The 22,500-nt window shown below is 43.3% G+C and overlaps 1 protein-coding gene across 1 annotated transcript in view; it reads right to left on the reverse strand.

Moving 5' to 3' along the window:
* The window catches only part of LOC138854062 (mucin-21-like), an 80,058-nt gene that overhangs the window by 24,473 nt on the left and 33,085 nt on the right, over positions 1–22,500 (reverse strand). The window contains exons 6-9 of the mRNA XM_070094800.1: positions 21,604–21,813; positions 20,815–21,104; positions 10,494–10,719; positions 8,506–8,894 (exon numbers count right to left, since the gene is read on the reverse strand). Of these exons, the coding sequence (XP_069950901.1) occupies positions 8,506–8,894; positions 10,494–10,719; positions 20,815–21,104; positions 21,604–21,813 (1,115 nt within the window). The remainder of the gene's footprint in view (positions 1–8,505; positions 8,895–10,493; positions 10,720–20,814; positions 21,105–21,603; positions 21,814–22,500) is intronic.

Raw genomic sequence — 22,500 nt, forward strand, 5'->3', positions numbered from 1 at the left:
ATTTTGCTCTTTTATAAAACTGACGTTTTAAATTACATCTTGGTTATTTATGCCCTTGTTTAATTTTTTCTTCGTTGTTTGTAATAAATCTTCCTTTACTTGAAGGTAATTCACTAAATCTTCTTTTTCTTGAAGGTAATTCCCTAAATCTTCTTTTTCTTGAAGGTAATTCACTAAATCTTCTTTTTCTTGAAGGTAATTCCCTAAATCTTCCTTTTCTTTATGGTAATTCCGTAAATTTTACTTCATGGTAATTCCCTAATTTTTTTTTATCTTTAAGGTAATTCCCTAAACCTTCAATTTCTAAAGGAAATTCCCTAAATCTTCCTTGTCTTCGAGGTAATTCACTAAATATTCATTTTCCGCCTTCATCTGTTCCTTTTTTCCTGCTCCACTTTCCTCCCTATTCTATCTTCTCCTAACCTCCTTCCTTACATTTCTTGCCCTTGTCCTATAACCTTTCCCTATCTTATCTAGACCCTGCTACCCATTTACTCCTCCCCGTCCACTCCCCCTCCCCTCCCTCTCCACACCCCCTCCACTCCCTCGCCACTCCCCATCCACTCTCTTCCTACGCCCTTTCCACTTCCTCCTCAATCCCTCCACTTCCCCTCCACTCCTTCATTTTCACTCCACTCCCCCTCCACTACCTCCACTACCTCCACTACCTCCACTCCCCACTTCCCTTCCACTCCCCCACTTCCCCTCCTCTATCCCCACCCCTCCTCACTGCCCTCTCCTCACTGCTCCCTCCTCACTGCATCCCTCCTCACTGCCCCTTCCTCACTGCATCCCTCCCCACTGCCCCCCTCACTGCCCCCTCCTCACTGCCCCCTCCTCACTGCCCCTCTTCACTGCCTTCCTCCTCACTGCCCCCCTCACTGCCCTTCCTCACTGCCCTTCCTCACTGCCCTTCCTCACTGCCCTTCCTCACTGCCCTTCCTCACTGCCCTTCCTCACTGCCCTTCCTCACTGCCCTTCCTCACTGCCCTTCCTCACTGCCCTTCCTCACTGCCCTTCCTCACTGCCCCCTCCTCATTGCCCCTTCTCACTGTTCCCTCCTCACTGCCCACTCCTCACTACCCCTTCTCACTGCCCACTCCTCACTGCCCCTCCAACTCCTTTCCTCTCGCTTCACTCCCACTTCCCTCAGTTTCCCCTCTTTTACCCCTCCCCTTTTCCTTTCCCTCTCTTTTCCCCCTCTCTCTTATTACTCCCCCATTTTCCTGTCTTCCCTCTCTCTTCCCTTGCCTTACTCCTTCCCTTCCTTTCTTCTCTCCCTCTTTCCTCTCCCCTGCCCCTTTCTTACCCCCTCCCTCTCTTTCCCTATTCTCCCTCTCCCCCTTCCCCCAGGGGAGCCACCTGACCCCCCTTCCTCACCACACCACCTTTAACAGCTTACGCATAAGGTCAAAGGTCACCAGCTCCGACCCCGGCCAGGCACTGGTGGGAAGGGGTTTTGGTGGGGGTGGGTTTTGGGGGTATTGTTAAGGGAGGATGTTAGGGGGAATTGGGTGGGGGAGGGTGTTAGGGGGGAGTTGGTGGGGTGGGTGTTCGTGGGGAGGAGTTGATTGGGGAAGGGTGTTGATAGGGGGTGTTGGTAAGGGTGTTGATAGGGTGTTGTTGGTGGAGGAGGGGGTTGGTGGGGGAATGGGTTGGTGGAGGAGGGTGTTGGTTAGGGGTGTTGATGGGGAGGGTGCTGGTAAGGGGTGTTGGTAAGGAAGGGTGTTGATAGGGTGTTTATGGTGGGGAGGGTGATGGTGGGGAGGGGGTTGGTTGGGGAGGGTGATGGTGGGGAGGGGGTTGATTGGGGAGGGTTATGGTGGGGAGGGGGGTTGGTGGGGGAGAGTGTTTGTAGGGTGGGTGTTTGTCGGGGTGGTGGGGGGGGCAGGTGGACATTGATGAATAAATATTCCGGTTTAACGAGAAAAATCTGATAAATCATTTATTTTTGTTTTTCAGATGAAGTTGAACCCGTGTGGTGGAGGTTCCATCCTCCGTGTCCTCATCGCTGAACCCGTGTGGTGGAGGTTCCATCTCCGTGTGCTCATCGCTGAACCCGTGTGGTGGAGGTTCCATCCTCCGTGTGCTCAACGCTGAACCCGTGTGGTGGAGGTTCCATCCTCCGTGTGCTCATCGCTGAACCCGTGTGGTGGAGGTTCCATCCTCCGTGTGCTCAACGCTGAACCCGTGTGGTGGAGGTTCCATCCTCCGTGTGCTCATCGCTGAACCCGTGTGGTGGAGGTTCCATCCTCCGTGTGCTCAACGCTGAACCCGTGTGGTGGAGGTTCCATCCTCCGTGTGCTCATCGCTGAACCCGTGTGGTGGAGGTTCCATCCTCCGTGTGCTCATCGCTGAACCCGTGTGGTGGAGGTTCCATCCTCCGTGTGCTCATCGCTGAACCCGTGTAGTGGAGGTTCCATCCTCCGTGTGCTCATCGCTGAACCCGTGTAGTGGAGGTTCCATCCTCCGTGTGCTCATCGCTGAACCCGTGTAGTGGAGGTTCCATCCTCCGTGTGCTCATCGCTGAACCCGTGTAGTGGAGGTTCCATCCTCCGTGTGCTCAACGCTGAACCCGTGTGGTGGAGGTTCCATCCTCTGTGTGTTCATCGCTGAACCCGTGTGGTGGAGGTTCCATCCTCCGTGTGCTCAACGCTGAACCCGTGTAGTGGAGGTTCCATCGTCCGTGTGCTCAACGCTGAACCCGTGTAGTGGAGGTTCCATCCTCCGTGTGCTCAACGCTGAACCCGTGTAGTGGAGGTTCCATCCTCCGTGTGCTCAACGCTGAACCCGTGTAGTGGAGGTTCCATCCTCCGTGTGCTCAACGCTGAACCCGTGTAGTGGAGGTTCCATCATCCGTGTGTTCATCGCTGAACCCGTGTGGTGGAGGTTCCATCATCCGTGTGTTCATCGCTGAACCCGTGTAGTGGAGGTTCCATCCTCCGTGTGTTCATCGCTGAACCCGTGTGGTGGAGGTTCCATCCTCCGTGTGCTCAACGCTGAACCCGTGTGGTGGAGGTTCCATCCTCCGTGTGCTCATCGCTGAACCCGTGTAGTGGAGGTTCCATCATCGGTGTGTTCATCGCTGAACCCGTGTGGTGGAGGTTCCATCATCCATGTGTTCATCGTTGAACTCGTGTAGTGGAGGTTCCACCATCCGTGTGCTCAACGCTGAACCCGTGTGGTGGAGGTTCCATCATCCGTGTGCTCATCGCTGAACCCGTGTGGTGGAGGTTCCATCATCCGTGTGGTCATCGCTGAACCCGTGTGGTGGAGGTTCCATCCTCCGTGTGCTCAACGCTGAACCCGTGTGGTGGAGGTTCCATCATCCGTGTGCTCAACGCTGAACCCGTGTGGTGGAGGTTCCATCATCCGTGTGCTCAACGCTGAACCCGTGTGGTGGAGGTTCCATCATCCGTGTGCTCAACGCTGAACCCGTGTGGTGGAGGTTCCATCATCCGTGTGTTCATCGCTGAACCCGTGTGGTGGAGGTTCCATCCTCCGTGTGCTCAACGCTGAACCCGTGTGGTGGAGGCTCCATCATCCGTGTGCTCAACGCTGAACCCGTATGGTGGAGGTTCCATCCTCCGTGTGCTCAGCGCTGAACCCGTGTGGTGGAGGTTCCATCCTCCGTGTGCTCAACGCTGAACCCGTATGGTGGAGGTTCCATCATCCGTGTGTTCATCGCTGAACCCGTGTAGTGGAGGTTCCATCCTCCGTGTGCTCAACGCTGAACCCGTGTGGTGGAGGTTCCATCCTCCGTGTGCTCATCGCTGAACCCGTGTAGTGGAGGTTCCATCCTCCGTGTGCTCAACGCTGAACCCGTATGGTGGAGGTTCCATCCTCCGTGTGCTCAACGCTGAACCCGTATGGTGGAGGTTCCATCATCCGTGTGTTCATCGCTGAACCCCCTGTGGTGGAGGTTCCATCATCCGTGTGTTCATCGCTGAACCCGTGTAGTGGAGGTTCCATCATCCGTGTGTTCATCGCTGAACTCGTGTAGTGGAGGTTCCACCATCCGTGTGCTCAACGCTTAACCCGTGTAATCCAGCGTTGAACACATTGCTACTCAGATACCGTACTACATCTAACGAATTCGATTTATTCAACAAGGGTATTGTGTTCCATCTTACGAATTCGATTTATTCAACAAGGGTATTGTGTTCCATCTTACGAATTCGATTTATTCAACAAGGGTATTGTGTTCCATCTTACGAATTCGATTTATTCAACAAGGGTATTATGTTCCATCTTACGAATTCGATTTATTCAACAAGGGTATTATGTTCCATCTTACGAATTCGATTTATTCAACAAGGGTATTGTGTTCCATCTTACGAATTCGATTTATTCAACAAGGGTATTGTGTTCCATCTTACGAATTCGATTTATTCAACAAGGGTATTGTGTTCCATCTTACGAATTCGCTTAATGCGACTGGAGTAATGCACCACGCTTTGAAAAACGTACACAAAAAAGGACAATCCAAATTCATACAAGAAAATGGATTCCACTGTCACGAAATATATGAAAGATATCCTTGGGAGATATCAACTCGAGCTTACAATAGCCACGTGTCTTTGAGGAGGAGGAGGAAGACAGAGAGAGAGAGAGAGAGAGAGAGAGAGAGAGAGAGAGACAGAGAGAGAGAGAGATCACGTTTCTTAGAATCAACGAGAGAGAAAGAACACGGGGAGACAGTATGAAAATATAAATTGATCACTGTACAAAGAATATTTCCCCAGAGAGAATTTGCTGGAAAGGTCGTTAATGGCAGATAGTTGATTGAGCTGTAGCGAGTTGAATTATTATTATTATTTGTGTTGTTCTTATTATTACTGCTAGTAGTAGTAGCATAGTAATAGCAGTAGTAGCAGCAGTAGTAATAACAGTAGTAATAGTAGTAGTGATGTAGTAGTAGTAGTAGCAGCAGTAGTAGTAGTAGCAACAGCAGCAACAGTAATAAAACTAGTGGTAGTAGCACCAGTAGTTGTAGTAGCAGTAGTAGTAGTTGTAATAGTAGTAGTAGCATAGTAGTAGTAGTAGTAGAAGTACTAGCAGTAACAGCAGCAGTAGTAGCTGTAGCACTACCAGCAGCAGCAGTAGTAGTAGTAGTAGTAGTAGTAGCGGTACTCGTAGCAACAGCATTATAGTAGTTGTAGTAGTAGAAGTAGCAGTAGTAGTAGTAGCAGCAGTAATCTTATACACAATATCACTAACAGTTCATAATGAGTGATTCAGAAAACGAAACACGTTGACAACCTGACAAAAAAGCATGTAACTAAACACATGATCCGGAACACTACGAGAACACGATACTCCAACACCGAGCACATGATTCCAATAACGAGTGAACGATATTCCAATAACGAGTAACGATAATCCAACAGCGAGAACATGATATTCTAACAGCCAGTGCACGCTATTACCTAAAAGATGACGCGATATATCAACAACGAGACGATATTTTACCAGCAACGCCAACAAAAGCACAGTAAGTGAAAAATAAATTATCTCAGAGTGTAGGAGGCATTAACCCATTGTAGCTGTTTCTTTGTATTTACTTTATTCATCGAGGTGCCCTCTTTATTCATCGAGGTGTCCTCGTTATTCATCGAGGTGCCCTCTTTATTCATCGAGGTGTCCTCGTTATTCATCGAGGTGTCCTCTTTATTCATCGAGGTGTCCTCTTTATTCATCGAGGTGTCCTCTTTATTCATCGAGTTGTCCTCGTTATTCATCGAGGTGTCCTCTTTATTCATCGAGGTGTCCTCTTTATTCATCGAGGTGTCCTCTTTATTCATCGAGGTGCCCTCTTTATTCATCGAGGTGTCCTCTTTATTCATCGAGGTGTCCTCTTTATTCATCGAGGTGTCCTCGTTATTCATCGAGGTGTCCTCTTTATTCATCGAGTTGTCCTCTTTATTCATCGAGTTGTCCTCTTTATTCATCGAGTTGTCCTCTTTATTCATCGAGTTATCCTCTTTATTCATAGAGTTGTCCTCTTTATTCATCGAGGTGTCCTCTTTATTCATCGAGGTGTCCTCTTTATTCATAGAGTTGTCCTCTTTATTCATCGAGTTGTCCTCTTTATTCATCGAGTTATCCTCTTTATTCATCGAGTTGTCCTCTTTATTCATAGAGTTGTCCTCTTTATTCATCGAGTTATCCTCTTTATTCATCGAGTTGTCCTCTTTATTCATCGAGTTATCCTCTTTATTCATCGAGTTGTCCTCTTTATTCATCGAGTTGTCCTCTTTATTCATCGAGTTGTCCTCTTTATTCGTCGAGTTGTCCTCTTTATTTACCATAAGTTTATAAAGGCCCGGACACCTAATTATCGCTATATGTATAAGAGAAAATTTTAGAAAGGTCTTAATTATAAATGAGTTCTTGCTAATTGACCAATTTTACCTATTTGGCACGACATATATATAAACATATAAATGAATGGAATGTGAAATTATATCAAATAATGATATAAACATTGTAGATACGCATTTAGCGTCTCCACAATGTTTTCAACCACAGTTAATTAAATATTTTTTCCTATGTTTTAGGAAGTGAATGTAAATGACCGACTGTTCTGTAGTCTTTTGACATTTTCCAAAAACCAAAAATTAATTATTTCCTTCCCCCAAACAATGGTTTTAATGGGTAAAAAATGGTAATTTCATCGTTACAATATGAAAAATTACACTTAAAAATAAAATTACGTTAATCGAAATTTAATTGACTATTATGCAGAACTGGAGATAAATTTTTATCTTAGTCCAGTAAAGTCTAACGAATTATTATAATTAAGTAAAAACATCTTTATTTTGTATTTCTGTTACAAGTAAAATTTACTTATAATATTATATTGCACTTATATATATATATATATATATATATATATATATATATATATATATATATATATATATATATATACAAAACAACCACTCTGAAAGAATAGAGAAATTCCAAGCGCTTTCGTGACTACTCACATTATCAAGGAACTATGATAGTTCTTTGATAATATGAGTAGTCACGAAAGCGCTTGGAATTTCTCTATTCTTTCAGAGTGGTTGTTTTGCATATTCTGAAATCACCTGTTAACTGTGATCTTATTGCATATATATACATATATATATATATATATATATATATATATATATATATATATATATATATATATATATATATATATATATATATATATATATATATATATATAAGTCGCCTGTCCTGGTGGACAGGCGACGTGCAGCCTTAATGAGCCTCGTGTAGTAGATAAGCTTTAAACCCCATTAACCAGCCAACCATCTCCATGGGTTGTGATAAATATGTGGGCTTGCGAGCTGCTGGCACAAACAGCTTGTTTGATCATGCAGTCAATATGAAAGCCAGGTTTCATTCCTGGCTGGAAGGGTAGAAGAGTCCCTCGACCTCAATCACAGGTATATCACAGGTACTCTGGGAGTCACCTCAACATAGATTAAAACATTTAAGTAAGAAACTATACCTGGCTACCTTAGGAGATTGAAAAAAAACAGGAGAGATGTGATAACGATATACAAAATATTCAGAAGACTTGATAGTGTGGAGGGTACGTACTCTTTGAGACGTAGGAAACGAGCTCACGTGGGCTTAGTAGGAAGTTAAAGACACAGACGAGTCACGAAAATATCAGGAATTGTTTCTTCAGCATGCAAGAAAAAGTAGTCGCAACAGGCTCTATACATAGTTTTAAGAATAGGTATGAAAGGGCTTACGTGGCAAGGCCATAAACTGAGACTCGACTCAATGCATTTAGGTGATTATTCACACGTATGTATACACAAAAGCACGCACACACGCACACACACACACACACACAAAATGTCCTGTCAATCGACAATTGACTGACAAATGTAAATAACCAATACCAACACACACACACAGAAAACAAAATGTCCTGTCAATCGACAATTGACTGACAAATGTAAATAACCAATGCCAACACACACTACATACAAACACACACACACACACACACCAAATTATTGAACATGTGTCTTTCACAACAGTCACATAGGCAGGGCGCATACTACAGCTCAATACTCACATAGGCAGGGTGCATACTACAGCTCAACACTCACATACATAGGTAGGGTGCATACTACAGCTCAACACTCGCATAGGCAGGGTGCATACTACAGCTCAACACTCACATAGGCAGGGTGCATACTACAGCTCAACACTCACATAGGCAGGGTGCATACTACAGCTCAACACTCACATAGGCAGGGTGCATACTACAGCTCAACACTCACATAGGCAGGGTGCATACTACAGCTCAACACTCACATAGGCAGGGTGCATACTACAGCTCAATAGTGACATAGGCTGGGTGCATACTACAGCTCAATAGTGACATAGGCTGGGTGCATACTACAGCTCAACACTCACATAGGCTGGGTGTATACTACAGCTCGAGTCACATAGGCAGGGTGTATGTGTATACAGAGCCACAACACTCACATAGGCAGGGTGTCCCTGGCGACATCATAGTCCCAGGAGTGGTGTCTGTGGACGCGGCTGTGCTGGGGGACGTCTAAGGAGTCCCTCGTCTTGCGTCCCTCTAAGGAATCATCTCTCCTGGAGGGATCCTGCGCTGAGTGTCTCCTCATCGGGAGATCTCCACCTCCCCACAGCGTCAAGTTGTTGCCACTGCCGGCGTGGTTGACGAAGGTCTCTCCGTCGGGGTCTTCCTCCTCGTAAGACTGCTGGCGAATAATGGAGCGACGGCGACTTCGAGACTGCCAACTGTTGACGACCAGAGTCTCGTCTCCCGAAGACTCAGACTCCCTGGTGACGGTGGAGTCCTCGGCGGTAGCCCTCGCCACGACCGTGTCCAGAGGACGTGTTACCTGCCACGGGCAAGAGAGAGGTTATGAACAACACGTCACATCTGCCACGGGCAAGAGAGAGGTTATGAACAACATGTCACATCTGCCACGGGCAAGAGAGAGGTTATGAACAACATGTCACATCTGCCACGGGCAAGAGAGAGGTTATGAACAACATGTCACATCTGCCACGGGCAAGAGAGAGGTTATGAACAACATGTCACATCTGCCACGGGCAAGAGAGAGGTTATGAACAACATGTCACATCTGCCACGGGCAAGAGAGAGGTTATGAACAACATGTCACATCTGCCACGGGCAAGAGAGAGGTTATGAACAACATGTCACATCTGCCACGGGCAAGAGAGAGGTTATGAACAACATGTCACATCTGCCACGGGCAAGAGAGAGGTTATGAACAACACGTCACATCTGCCACGGGCAAGAGAGAGGTTATGAACAACATGTCACATCTGCCACGGGCAAGAGAGAGGTTATGAACAACATGTCACATCTGCCACGGGCAAGAGAGAGGTTATGAACAACATGTCACATCTGCCACGGGCAAGAGAGAGGTTATGAACAACATGTCACATCTGCCACGGGCAAGAGAGAGGTTATGAACAACACGTCACATCTGCCACGGGCAAGAGAGAGGTTATGAACAACATGTCACATCTGCCACGGGCAAGAGAGAGGTTATGAACAACATGTCACATCTGCCACGGGCAAGAGAGAGGTTATGAACAACATGTCACATCTGCCACGGGCAAGAGAGAGGTTATGAACAACATGTCACATCTGCCACGGGCAAGAGAGAGGTTATGAACAACATGTCACATCTGCCACGGGCAAGAGAGAGGTTATGAACAACATGTCACATCTGCCACGGGCAAGAGAGAGGTTATGAACAACATGTCACATCTGCCACGGGCAAGAGAGAGGTTATGAACAACATGTCACATCTGCCACGGGCAAGAGAGAGGTTATGAACAACATGTCACATCTGCCACGGGCAAGAGAGAGGTTATGAACAACATGTCACATCTGCCACGGGCAAGAGAGAGGTTATGAACAACATGTCACATCTGCCACGGGCAAGAGAGAGGTTATGAACAACATGTCACATCTGCCACGGGCAAGAATCTTACTAGATGCAGCTGGACGAGTGGGTTTTAGAACAAACTCGTCATAAGTTCAAATCCTCACCTGTTCCCTGAATTGTTTACAGTCGTGTTATGACGATTTCGTGAGTCGTGATTTCGACTGGTCTGTTTTTACTGCTACAACTTTTTTTCTGTTGTGACTGTTTTTACCGTTTAAACTTTTTTTTTTTACTTTTTAACTGTTATTTTACTTCTTTGACTTTTTTTTTTACTATTTTCACTGTTCTCTACTGTTTTGACTGTTTTCAAAGTTTTTATTATCTTTATGTGGTTTTTATTTGTTATAAACGGTTTCCAAAGACTTTTTTAGTTTATCATTTATAATAAAAAAGCCAATAGAAATAATAATTTATAATAATTTCTATTGACTTTTTATTATGTTTGATTATTATATTTTTTCGTAATGATTTTTATTGCTTTTGGCTATTTTTTTTTTTACTGTGTCTCTGACTTACGTGTAGGTTGGCGTGACTTGTCTTACGTGTCCTGGACACGTCTGTCTCGCTGTGCGCCGCGTGGATACGCTGGAAGTTGAGGTGGTCGTCGGAGGAGTCGCGCAGCATGTAGTCGCTCATGCGGCCGCGTCGCACCGAGGTCGAGCGCGTCGACGACGAAGAGCGCACGGGGTTGTCATCGTCGTTGTCGGAGCGTCGGCGGGGGACGCTGGGACGCTCCCGTGACCTGGTGGGAAGAAAGGGAGACGATAAACATAAGCGGGAACGACACGGAAGAATACATAAACGACGAAGAACAAAGTAAACACAAACGAAACTGCTTTCCTGTAACTCCTGGGAATAAACTTTGTTTGGGAAAGCGTTTTGCTGAGGTTAGAGCTTGATAAAGCTTTACCCCTGAGACAAACGGTACCCCAGCTAGAGCTCCTACATAACGTGCCGTCGTACCTATACATGTCTGCATCACGTCTCTCCATACATATTGGTGAAATTGCCTACATATTTATTATTTATTATTATGAAAAAATGGGTATAATGATAAGCATAATTTTTAAAGGGGTGGACAGGTAAGCCAGCTGAAGGGCTCGGTCAGATGACCAAAAGCTTCAGCTGCGGGTCATCATATGACTAAGACCCGCGTCAGGAAACACTTATCCCATTTCCTGAGAAACCTTACCTATCCTTATACTAAGGATAGGTAAGGCTAGGCATCCATAAGAAATTTTTATTTTATTTTTTGGGAGGATGAATCCAAATATAGTTTGTGTAAATATTTAAAGGGTGATTATCTCTTTCGTATGAAGGAAAAGTAACGTATTATCATAGGTGGAACAATGTTCCTCAGGTGTGATAACTGAATTATCAACACCTTGCTATTATGAATTCATCAAAAATCTGCACTTGGGAGAGGAGTCTTTTGGCGACGTTTCGGTCCTTTCTGGGCTATCGTCAGGTTACAACTGGCCTAGGAAAGGCCGAGACATTTTCAAAGGGTTCCTTTCCTAAGTGGAGGCTTTAGTGAATTGTTCGAAACATGGTACTGTGTTTTTCTCTTCTTCGTTGGGGTTTTTGTGAATTATTCTAATCATGGTACTGTGTTTTTCTCGTCTTCGCTATTATGAGTAATGTAAGAAGTTTGGCATCGTGTTTTCCATTGACTTTTGCTCTTGCCATTGTGTTTTATGCTGCAAAGAAGGAAAATAGTTGGATCTCTAGTGCACTCAGCTCACACACTGAGGTTCGGGGATCGATTCCCGGTACCAGTGGAAAACATTAAGAACGTGTTTCCATAAGACACCTGCTGTCCATGTTCACCCATCAATAAAATGGGTACCTGGATGTTAGTCGACTGGCTTGGGTCGCATCCTGGGGACAAAATTGACCTAATTTCTATATAGTAATATGTCATTGATCTCACCTAGGCCTGTATACCTTGTATATGTACTTGTAGAAATAAAGACATTATTATTATTATTATTATTATTATTATTATTATTATTATTATTATTATTATTACTATTATTATTATTTTACGAAATTACTCACAGTCCTGGGACTTTAATCCCTTCAAATACATATATCTGAAGACATCGAGATTCAAGAACCGAAACGTCTTCAGTAAAGATTTCCTTAGTGAATGTATTCCTGTCCTCCGTAAATTTGTCTTACACAAACATAAAAAAAAAATATGTTAATAAAAACGTATATTATGTTTGACACGAGTCATAAAAACCGTTGTTTACATCACTAAACTTATTGTGAAAGTTTTCTTCTCAAGTTAACTCGATGTATTACAAAAAACTTTGTGAATAATGTTAAAGTTTCTGTGTTGAATTGTTTAACTCACTGGTGTTAGATTCTTTGCAAAATTCTGTTGTACTGGGAGAAGAAGAGTCACAATACCGAGGCTGAAGCAAGTCAACAAAAACCGGCCCGTAGGAATGGATTCTTATGACGTCGTTTTGGTCCGTTTTGGACCATTTAAGTCGCAGCTGATGGTGGTTCAGGACGGTCCGAAACGTCGTTACACGGTTTTCGTGAATTCTTTTTAATTGGATTCTACCGAAGCCTAGTAGTTGTGTTGTAGATCAATGATCCAACTCAGGTGCTAGTGTTGTGGAGGATCACTGATCCACCCCAGGTGTTAGTATTGTAGAGGATCACTGATCCAGCCCAGATGCTAGTGTTGTGGAGGATCACTGATCCACCCCAGGTGCTAGTGCTGTAGAGGATCACTGATCCACCCCAGGTGCTAGTGCTGTACAGGATCACTGATCCACCCCAGGTGCTAGTGTTGTAGAGGATCACTGATCTGTCCCAGGTGCTAGTGCTGTACAGGATCACTGATCCACCCCAGGTGCTAGTGTTGTAGAGGATCAGTGATCCACCCCAGGTGCTAGTGTTGTAGATGACCACTGATCCATCCTAGCGTAGCATGGATCACAGCATTCACTTTATATATATATATATATATCATACATACAGTGGCGCATACAAATGAATTCATTCAATTTTTGTCGAGTATACAAAAGAAGATTTAACAGAGTACTGATCGAAAAAAATATTTTATTTTGTGATATAAATGTTAGATATTTTTGACATTAACAATTACTACAGAGTTACAGAGGTTCAACAATACTGCCACAACTTCTACAATTCCTCAGAAATATTGCAACTACTGTCTTCCTACGATATTACTACTACTAGGGATTTCGACAGTGTGCTGCGGCTGCTGTCAACTACCGTCTCTTACTACCGTCTTCCAGCAATACTACCGTCTTCCAGCAATACTACCGTCTTCCAGCAATACTACCGTCTTCCAGCAATACTACCGTCTTCCAGCAATACTACTACTACGGCTGTCTATAATAATACTCACGATGCTGATATACAGACGATGCCTAGTCATATTATTAATTTTTCTTGGAAGGATTTTCTAACATTTTCTCGACATTTTACTTCTACCACTTAAATTAAGATTTTTTTAAAGCATTAATTCACAGCAAATTAGCCTAATGTTATAGATTTTTAAGGTATACTGCTACAACTGTCTCTCAACAACACTGCTACAACTGTCTCTCAACAACACTACTACAACTGTCTCTCAACAATACTGCTACAACTGTCTCTCAACAATACTGCTACAACTATCTCTCAACAATACTGCTACAACTGTCTCTCAACAATACTGCTACAACTGTCTCTCAACAATACTGCTACAAATGTCTCTCAACAATACTGCTACAAATGTCTCTCAACAATACTGCTACAACTGTCTCTCAACAATACTGCTACAAATGTCTCTCAACAATACTGCTACAACTGTCTCTCAACAATACTGCTACAACTGTCTCTCAACAATACTGCTACAACTGTCTCTCAACAACACTGCTACAACTATCTCTCAACAATACTGCTACAACTGTCTCTCAACAATACTGCTACAACTATCTCTCAACAATACTGCTACAACTGTCTCTCAACAATACTGCTACAACTGTCTCTCAACAATACTGCTACAACTATCTCTCAACAATACTGCTACAACTGTCTCTCAACAATACTGCTACAACTGTCTCTCAACAATACTGCTACAAATATCTCTCAACAATACTGCTACAAATGTCTCTCAACAATACTGCTACAAATGTCTCTCAACAATACTGCTACAACTGTCTCTCAACAATACTGCTACAACTGTCTCTCAACAATACTGCTACAAATGTCTCTCAACAATACTGCTACAACTGTCTCTCAACAATACTGCTACAACTGTCTCTCAACAATACTGCTACAACTGTCTCTCAACAATACTGCTACAACTGTCTCTCAACAATACTGCTACAAATATCTCTCAACAATACTGCTACAACTGTCTCTCAACAATACTGCTACAAATGTCTCTCAACAATACTGCTACAACTGTCTCTCAACAATACTGCTACAACTGTCTCTCAACAATAGTGCTACAACTGTCTCTCAACAATACTGCTACAACTGTCTTTCAACAATACTGCTACAACTGTCTCTCAACAATACTGCTACAAATGTCTCTCAAATATACTGCTACAACTGTCTCTCAACAATACTGCTACAAATGTCTCTCAACAATACTGCTACAACTGTCTCTCAACAATAATGCTACAACTGTCTCTCAACAATACTGCTACAACTGTCTCTCAACAATACTGCTACAACTGTCTCTCAACAATACTGCTACAACTGTCTCTCAACAATACTGCTACAACTGTCTCTCAACAATACTGCTACAAATGTCTCTCAACAATACTGCTACAACTGTCTCTCAACAATACTGCTACAACTGTCTCTCAACAATACTGCTACAACTGTCTCTCAACAATACTGCTACAAATGTCTCTCAACAATACTGCTACAACTGTCTCTCAACAATACTGCTACAACTGTTTCTCAACAATACTGCTACAACTGTCTCTCAACAATACTGCTACAACTGTCTCTCAACAGTACTGCTACAACTGTCTCTCAACAATACTGCTACAACTATCTCTCAACAATACTGGTACAAATGTCTCTCAACAATACTGCTACAAATGTCTCTCAACAATACTGCTACAACTGTCTCTCAACAATACTGCTACAACTGTCTCTCAACAATACTGCTACAAATGTCTCTCAACAATACTGCTACAAATGTCTCTCAACAATACTGCTACAACTGTCTCTCGACAATACTGCTACAACTGTCTCTCAACAATAGTGCTACAAATGTCTCTCAACAATACTGCTACAACTGTCTCTCAACAATACTGCTACAAATGTCTCTCAACAATACTGCTACAACTGTCTCTCAACAATACTGCTACAACTGTCTCTCAACAATACTGCTACAACAGTCTCTCAACAATACTGCTACAACTGTCTCTCAACAATACTGCTACAACTGTCTCTCAACAATACTGCTACAACTGTCTCTCAACAATACTGCTACAACTGTCTCTCAACAATACTGCTACAAATGTCTCTCAACAATACTGCTACAACTGTCTCTCAACAATACTGCTACAACTGTCTCTCAACAATACTGCTACAACTGTCTCTCAACAATAGTGCTACAAATGTCTCTCAACAATACTGCTACAACTGTCTCTCAACAATACTGCTACAACTGTCTCTCAACAATACTGCTACAAATGTCTCTCAACAATACTGCTACAAATGTCTCTCAACAATACTGCTACAACTGTCTCTCAAAAATACTGCTACAACTGTCTCTCAACAATACTGCTACAACTGTCTCTCAACAATACTGCTACAAATGTCTCTCAACAATACACCCCTCAAGGAAGGTTCCTTGATGTTGGTGAGGGGCTCTTGATTTAGGGAATTGGATCTGTGCTCCAGTTCCTCGAATTAAGCCTGAATGCCTTCCCCATCCCCCCCCCCAGGCGCTGTATAATCCTCCAGGTTTAGCGCTTCCCCCTTGATAATAATAATAATAATAATCTCAACAATACTGCTACAACTGTCTCTCAACAATACTGCTACAACTGTCTCTCAACAACACTGCTACAACTGTCTCTCAACAATACTGCTACAACTGTCTCTCAACAATACTGCTTCAACTGTCTCTCACCAATACTGCTACAACTGTCTCTCAACAATACTGCTACAACTGTCTCTCAACAATACTGCTACAACTGTCTCTCAACAATACTGCTACAACTGTCTCTCAACAATACTGCTACAACTGTCTCTCAACAATACTGCTACAAATGTCTCTCAAATATACTGCTACAACTGTCTCTCAACAATACTGCTACAACTGTCTCTCAACAATACTGCTACAACTGTCTCTCAACAATACTGCTACAAATGTCTCTCAAATATACTGCTACAACTGTCTCTCAACAATACTGCTACAACTGTCTCTCAACAATACTGCTACAACTGTCTCTCAACAACACTGCTACAACTGTCTCTCAACAATACTGCTACAACTGTCTCTCAACAATACTGCTACAACTGTCTCTCAACAATACTGCTACAACTGTCTCTCAACAACACTGCTACAACTGTTTCTCAACAATACTGCTACAACTGTCTCTCAACAATACTGCAGTTACTGTCTCTCAACAATACTGCTACAACTATCTCTCAACAATACTGCTACAACTGTCTCTCAACAATACTGCTACAACTGTCTCTCAACAATACTGCTACAACTATCTCTCAACAATACTGCTACAACTGTCTCTCAACAATACTGCTACAACTATCTCTCAACAATACTGCTACAACTGTCTCTCAACAATACTGCTACAACTGTCTCTCAACAATACTGCTACAACTATCTCTCAACAATACTGCTACAACTGTCTCTCAACAATACTGCTACAACTATCTCTCAACAATACTGCTACAACTGTCTCTCAACAATACTGCTATAACTTTCTCTTAACAACACTGCTACAACTGTCTCTCAACAATACTGCTACAACTGTCTCTCAACAATACTGCTACAACTGTCTCTCAACAACACTGCTACAACTGTCTCTCAACAACACTGCTACAACTGTCTCTCAACAATACTGCTACAACTGTCTCTCAACAATACTGCTACAACTGTCTCTCAACAATACTGCTACAACTGTCTCTCAACAACACTGCTACAACTGTTTCTCAACAATACTGCTACAACTGTCTCTCAACAATACTGCAGTTACTGTCTCTCAACAATACTGCTACAACTGTCTCTCAACAATACTGCTACAACTATCTCTCAACAATACTGCTACAACTGTCTCTCAACAATACTGCTACAACTGTCTCTCAACAATACTGCTACAACTGTCTCTCAACAATACTGCTACAACTGTCTCTCAACAATACTGCTACAACTGTCTCTCAACAATACTGCTATAACTTTCTCTTAACAACACTGCTACAACTGTCTCTCAACAATACTGCTACAACTGTCTCTCAACAATACTGATACAACTGTCTCTCAACAATACTGCTACAACTGTCTCTCAACAATACTGCTACAACTGTCTCTCAACAATACTGCTACAACTGTCTCTCAACAATACTGCTACAACTGTCTCTCAACAATACTGCTATAACTTTCTCTTAACAACACTGCTACAACTGTCTCTCAACAATACTGCTACAACTGTCTCTCAACAACACTGCTACAACTATCTCTCAACAATACTGCTACAACTGTCTCTCAACAATACTGCTACAACTGTCTCTCAACAACACTGCTACAACTATCTCTCAACAACACTGCTACAATAACACTGTCTCAACAACACTGCTACAACAACACTGTCTCAACAACACTGCTACAATAACACTGTCTCAACAACACTGCTACAACAACACTGTCTCAACAACACTGCTACAACTGTCTCTCAACAATACTGCTACAACTGTCTCTCAACAATACTGCTACAACTGTCTCTCAACAACACTGCTACAACTATCTCTCAACAATACTGCAGTTACTGTCTCTCAACAATACTGCTACAACTAGCTCTCAACAATACTGCAGTTACTGTCTCTCAACAATACTGCTACAACTGTCTCTCAACAATACTGCTACAACTGTCTCTCAACAACACTGCTACAACTATCTCTCAACAATACTGCAGTTACTGTCTCTCAACAATACTGCTACAACTGTCTCTCAACAATACTGCTACAACTGTCTCTCAACAATACTGCTACAACTGTCTCTCAACAACACTGCTACAACTATCTCTCAACAATACTGCAGTTACTGTCTCTCAACAATACTGCTACAACTGTCTCTCAACAATACTGCTACAACTGTCTCTCAACAACACTGCTACAACTATCTCTCAACAATACTGCAGTTACTGTCTCTCAACAATACTGCTACAACTGTCTCTCAACAATACTGCTACAACTGTCTCTCAACAATACTGCTACAACTGTCTCTCAACAATACTGCTACAACTGTCTCTCAACAACACTGCTACAACTGTTTCTCAACAATACTGCTACAACTGTCTCTCAACAACACTGCTACAACTGTCTCTCAACAATACTGCTACAACTGTCTCTCAACAACACTGCTACAACTGTCTCTCAACAATACTGCTACAACTGTCTCTCAACAACACTGCTACAACTGTCTCTCAACAATACTGCTACAACTGTCTCTCAACAATACTGCTACAACTGTCTCTCAACAACACTGCTACAACTGTCTCTCAACAATACTGCTACAACTGTCTCTCAACAACACTGCTACAACTGTCTCTCAACAATACTGCTACAACTGTCTCTCAACAATACTGCTACAACTGTCTCTCAACAACACTGCTACAACTGTCTCTCAACAATACTGCTACAACTGTCTCTCAACAACACTGCTACAACTGTCTCTCAACAATACTGCTACAACTGTCTCTCAACAACACTGCTACAACTGTCTCTCAACAATACTGCTACAACTGTCTCTCAACAATACTGCTACAACTGTCTCTCAACAACACTGCTACAACTGTCTCTCAACAATACTGCTACAACTGTCTCTCAACAACACTGCTACAACTGTCTCTCAACAATACTGCTACAACTGTCTCTCAACAACAACTGTCTCTCAACAACACTGCTACAACTGTCTCTCAACAATACTGCTACAACTGTCTCTCAACAACACTGCTACAACTGTCTCTCAACAATACTGCTACAACTGTCTCTCAACAATACTGCTACAACTGTCTCTCAACAATACTGCTACAACTGTCTCTCAACAATACTGCTACAACTGTCTCTCAACAATACTGCTACAACTGTCTCTCAACAATACTGCTACAACTGTCTCTCAACAACACTGCTACAACTATCTCTCAACAATACTGCTACAACTATCTCTCAACAATACTGCAGTTACTGTCTCTCAACAATACTGCTACAACTGTCTCTCAACAATACTGCTACAACTGTCTCTCAACAATACTGCTACAACTGTCTCTCAACAATACTGCAGTTACTGTCTCTCAACAATACTGCTACAACTGTCTCTCAACAATACTGCAGTTACTGTCTCTCAACAATACTGCTACAACTGTCTCTCAACAATACTGCTACAACTGTCTCTCAACAATACTGCTACAACTGTCTCTCAACAATACTGCTACAACTGTCTCTCAACAATACTGCTACAACTGTCTCTCAACAATACTGCTACAACTGTCTCTCAACAATACTGCTACAACTGTCTCTCAACAATACTGCTACAACTGTCTCTCAACAATACTGCTACAACTGTCTCTCAACAATACTGCTACAACTGTCTCTCAACAATACTGCTACAACTGTCTCTCAACAATACTGCTACAACTGTCTCTCAACAATACTGCTACAACTGTCTCTCAACAATACTGCTACAACTGTCTCTCAACAATACTGCTACAACTGTCTCTCAACAATACTGCTACAACTGTCTCTCAACAATACTGCTACAACTGTCTCTCAACAACACTGCTACAACTGTCTCTCAACAATACTGCTACAACTGTCTCTCAACAATACTGCTACAACTGTCTCTCAACAATACTGCTACAACTGTCTCTCAACAATACTGCTACAACTGTCTCTCAACAATACTGCTACAACTGTCTCTCAACAATACTGCTACAACTGTCTCTCAACAATACTGCTACAACTGTCTCTCAACAATACTGCTACAACTGTCTCTCAACAACACTGCTACAACTGTCTCTCAACAATACTGCTACAACTGTCTCTCAACAATACTGCTACAACTGTCTCTCAACAATACTGCTACAACTGTCTCTCAACAATACTGCTACAACTGTCTCTCAACAATACTGTTACTACTGTCTCTCAACAATACTGCTACTACTGTCTCTCAACAATACTGCTACAACTGTCTCTCAACAACACTGCTACAACTGTCTCTCAACAACACTGCTACAACTGTCTCTCAACAATACTGCTACAACTGTCTCTCAACAATACTGCTACAACTGTCTCTCAACAATACTGTTACTACTGTCTCTCAACAATACTGCTACTACTGTCTCTCAACAATACTGTTACTACTGTCTCTCAACAATACTGCTACTACTGTCTCTGAGGATTACTGCTCCTACTGTCTCTCAACGATACTGCTAAAACAAAGTCTCTCATCAAACAGAGCAGTGCTTCAAACTACTTAAAAACAAAGCGCAAGTAACAGAAGGGAAGTACCTGTTCCAAACGGGAGAGAAACTTAAGTCACTTTTTCCCCAAGAGAACCGCTAGCCACCTATCCACAGGGAACAAGATTTGGAAAAATCACCTATCCCGAGGACGTCGCGATTCGCTTCCAGGCGCGGCCGTGGACGTTCTCCTATCCCGCGATTCGTCTCTGGTTCTTGACTTTTCAATCGATTTGGCTCTGTCGAGGGAGGTCTGTTTGCACGACCCTCTCGAGAGCTTGCGATGGGCGTACCCGTTGACTGTTGGCTGCAGCGTTGGGGGTTCTGTTGTGGTGGGGGTGGAGGGGGTGGTGGAGAAGGCTGTGGAGCAGGTGGTGGTGGCGCTGGTGGCTGGTAGCGGGCTGGGTAGTGGTGTTGAAGGTGTAGTAGCCTGGAAGAGAGGAATGAGGGAAGTGGCAAGTTGATTGATTTTGACACAATGATGATGGTGGTTATTAACTTGAATAAATTGGAAGAAGAAGAATAAATCAGAATTAAAAAAAAAAGCAAACGAGATGAATGCAGAAACTGAAAAAAAATATGTAGATTCAAAACTTGAAAAAAAAGACAGTGATGGACAGCAAGAGAGAGAGAGAGAGAGAGAGAGAGAGAGAGAGAGAGAGAGAGAGAGAGGAGACTGATACATTCACTTTAAAAAACAAATGAAACCTATATAAAAAATCGTGCAATAACAATACAGGTAATTTTTTCAGGTATAATTGGAATTAATCAGTAATGCAGCGTTGCCACTCCCTCCCCCCACACACGCACACCCACACTCACACTTGAAAAAAAACACTTGGAAACCCCACTCGAAAAACACACTTGGCAAATCCACTTAAAAAACCCCACTTGGAAAACCCACTTAAGAAAAGTACTTGTGAACCCACCTGCTGGGTTCCAGCCATGGAAGAGGCCATGACAGCGAGACCACTGAAGAGGTTGAGGGCAGTGGGCGCCCCTGGGCTGGGTGGTGGCAGTGGTGCCGACATGATGGTTGGCACTCCCGTGGTGAGTGTGGCAGCCTCGGAAGACGACGGCTGCTCCGTCCTGGCCCTCGACGACAGCCGTCGGCGACATATACTACAGTTCCACGTCTCCTGTAGTGGCAGAGTTCGTAGGTACAGGATCACAACTGGGATAAACCTTACCTGAAGTATACCTGAAGTATATCTGGAGTATACCTTGGTAATAAGTACCAATAAATTGGTTTACAGAGACACGTCAGCAGCCATTAGGACATATTTATTATAAAACGTTTCGGTCCTGCGACCTTGATTACTTTTAACGATTAGAAGTAATCAAGGCCCCAGGAGCGAAAAGTTTTCTAATGTGTCTTATTGTTTGTTTACGTGTCTTTCTAAACCAGAACCGTGTACTCACTTATATGTGGTTACAGGGGTCGATTCATAGCTCCTGGCCCCGCTTCTTCGCTCTCTGCCTGCTCCAACAGCCTGATGGTATCTCTTCTTAAAGTTACGTATAGATCCTGCCTCCACTACTTCACACTCCAGATTGTTCCACTTCATGACAACTCTATGACTGGAGAAATACTGCGTGTGTACTCACCTATTTGTACTAACCTATTTGTGGTTGCAGGGGTCGATTCACAGCTCCTGGCCCCGCCTCTTCGCTGATTGCTACTAGGTCCTCTCTCTCCCTGCCCCATGAGCTCTATCATATCTCGCCTTAAAACTATGTATGGTTCCCGCCTCCACTACGTCACTTTCTAGGCTATTCCACGGCCTGACTACTCTATGACTGAAGAAATACTTCCTAACATCCCT

This window comes from Cherax quadricarinatus, chromosome 48, assembly GCF_038502225.1.
Source record: "Cherax quadricarinatus isolate ZL_2023a chromosome 48, ASM3850222v1, whole genome shotgun sequence".
NCBI lineage: Eukaryota > Metazoa > Arthropoda > Malacostraca > Decapoda > Parastacidae > Cherax > Cherax quadricarinatus.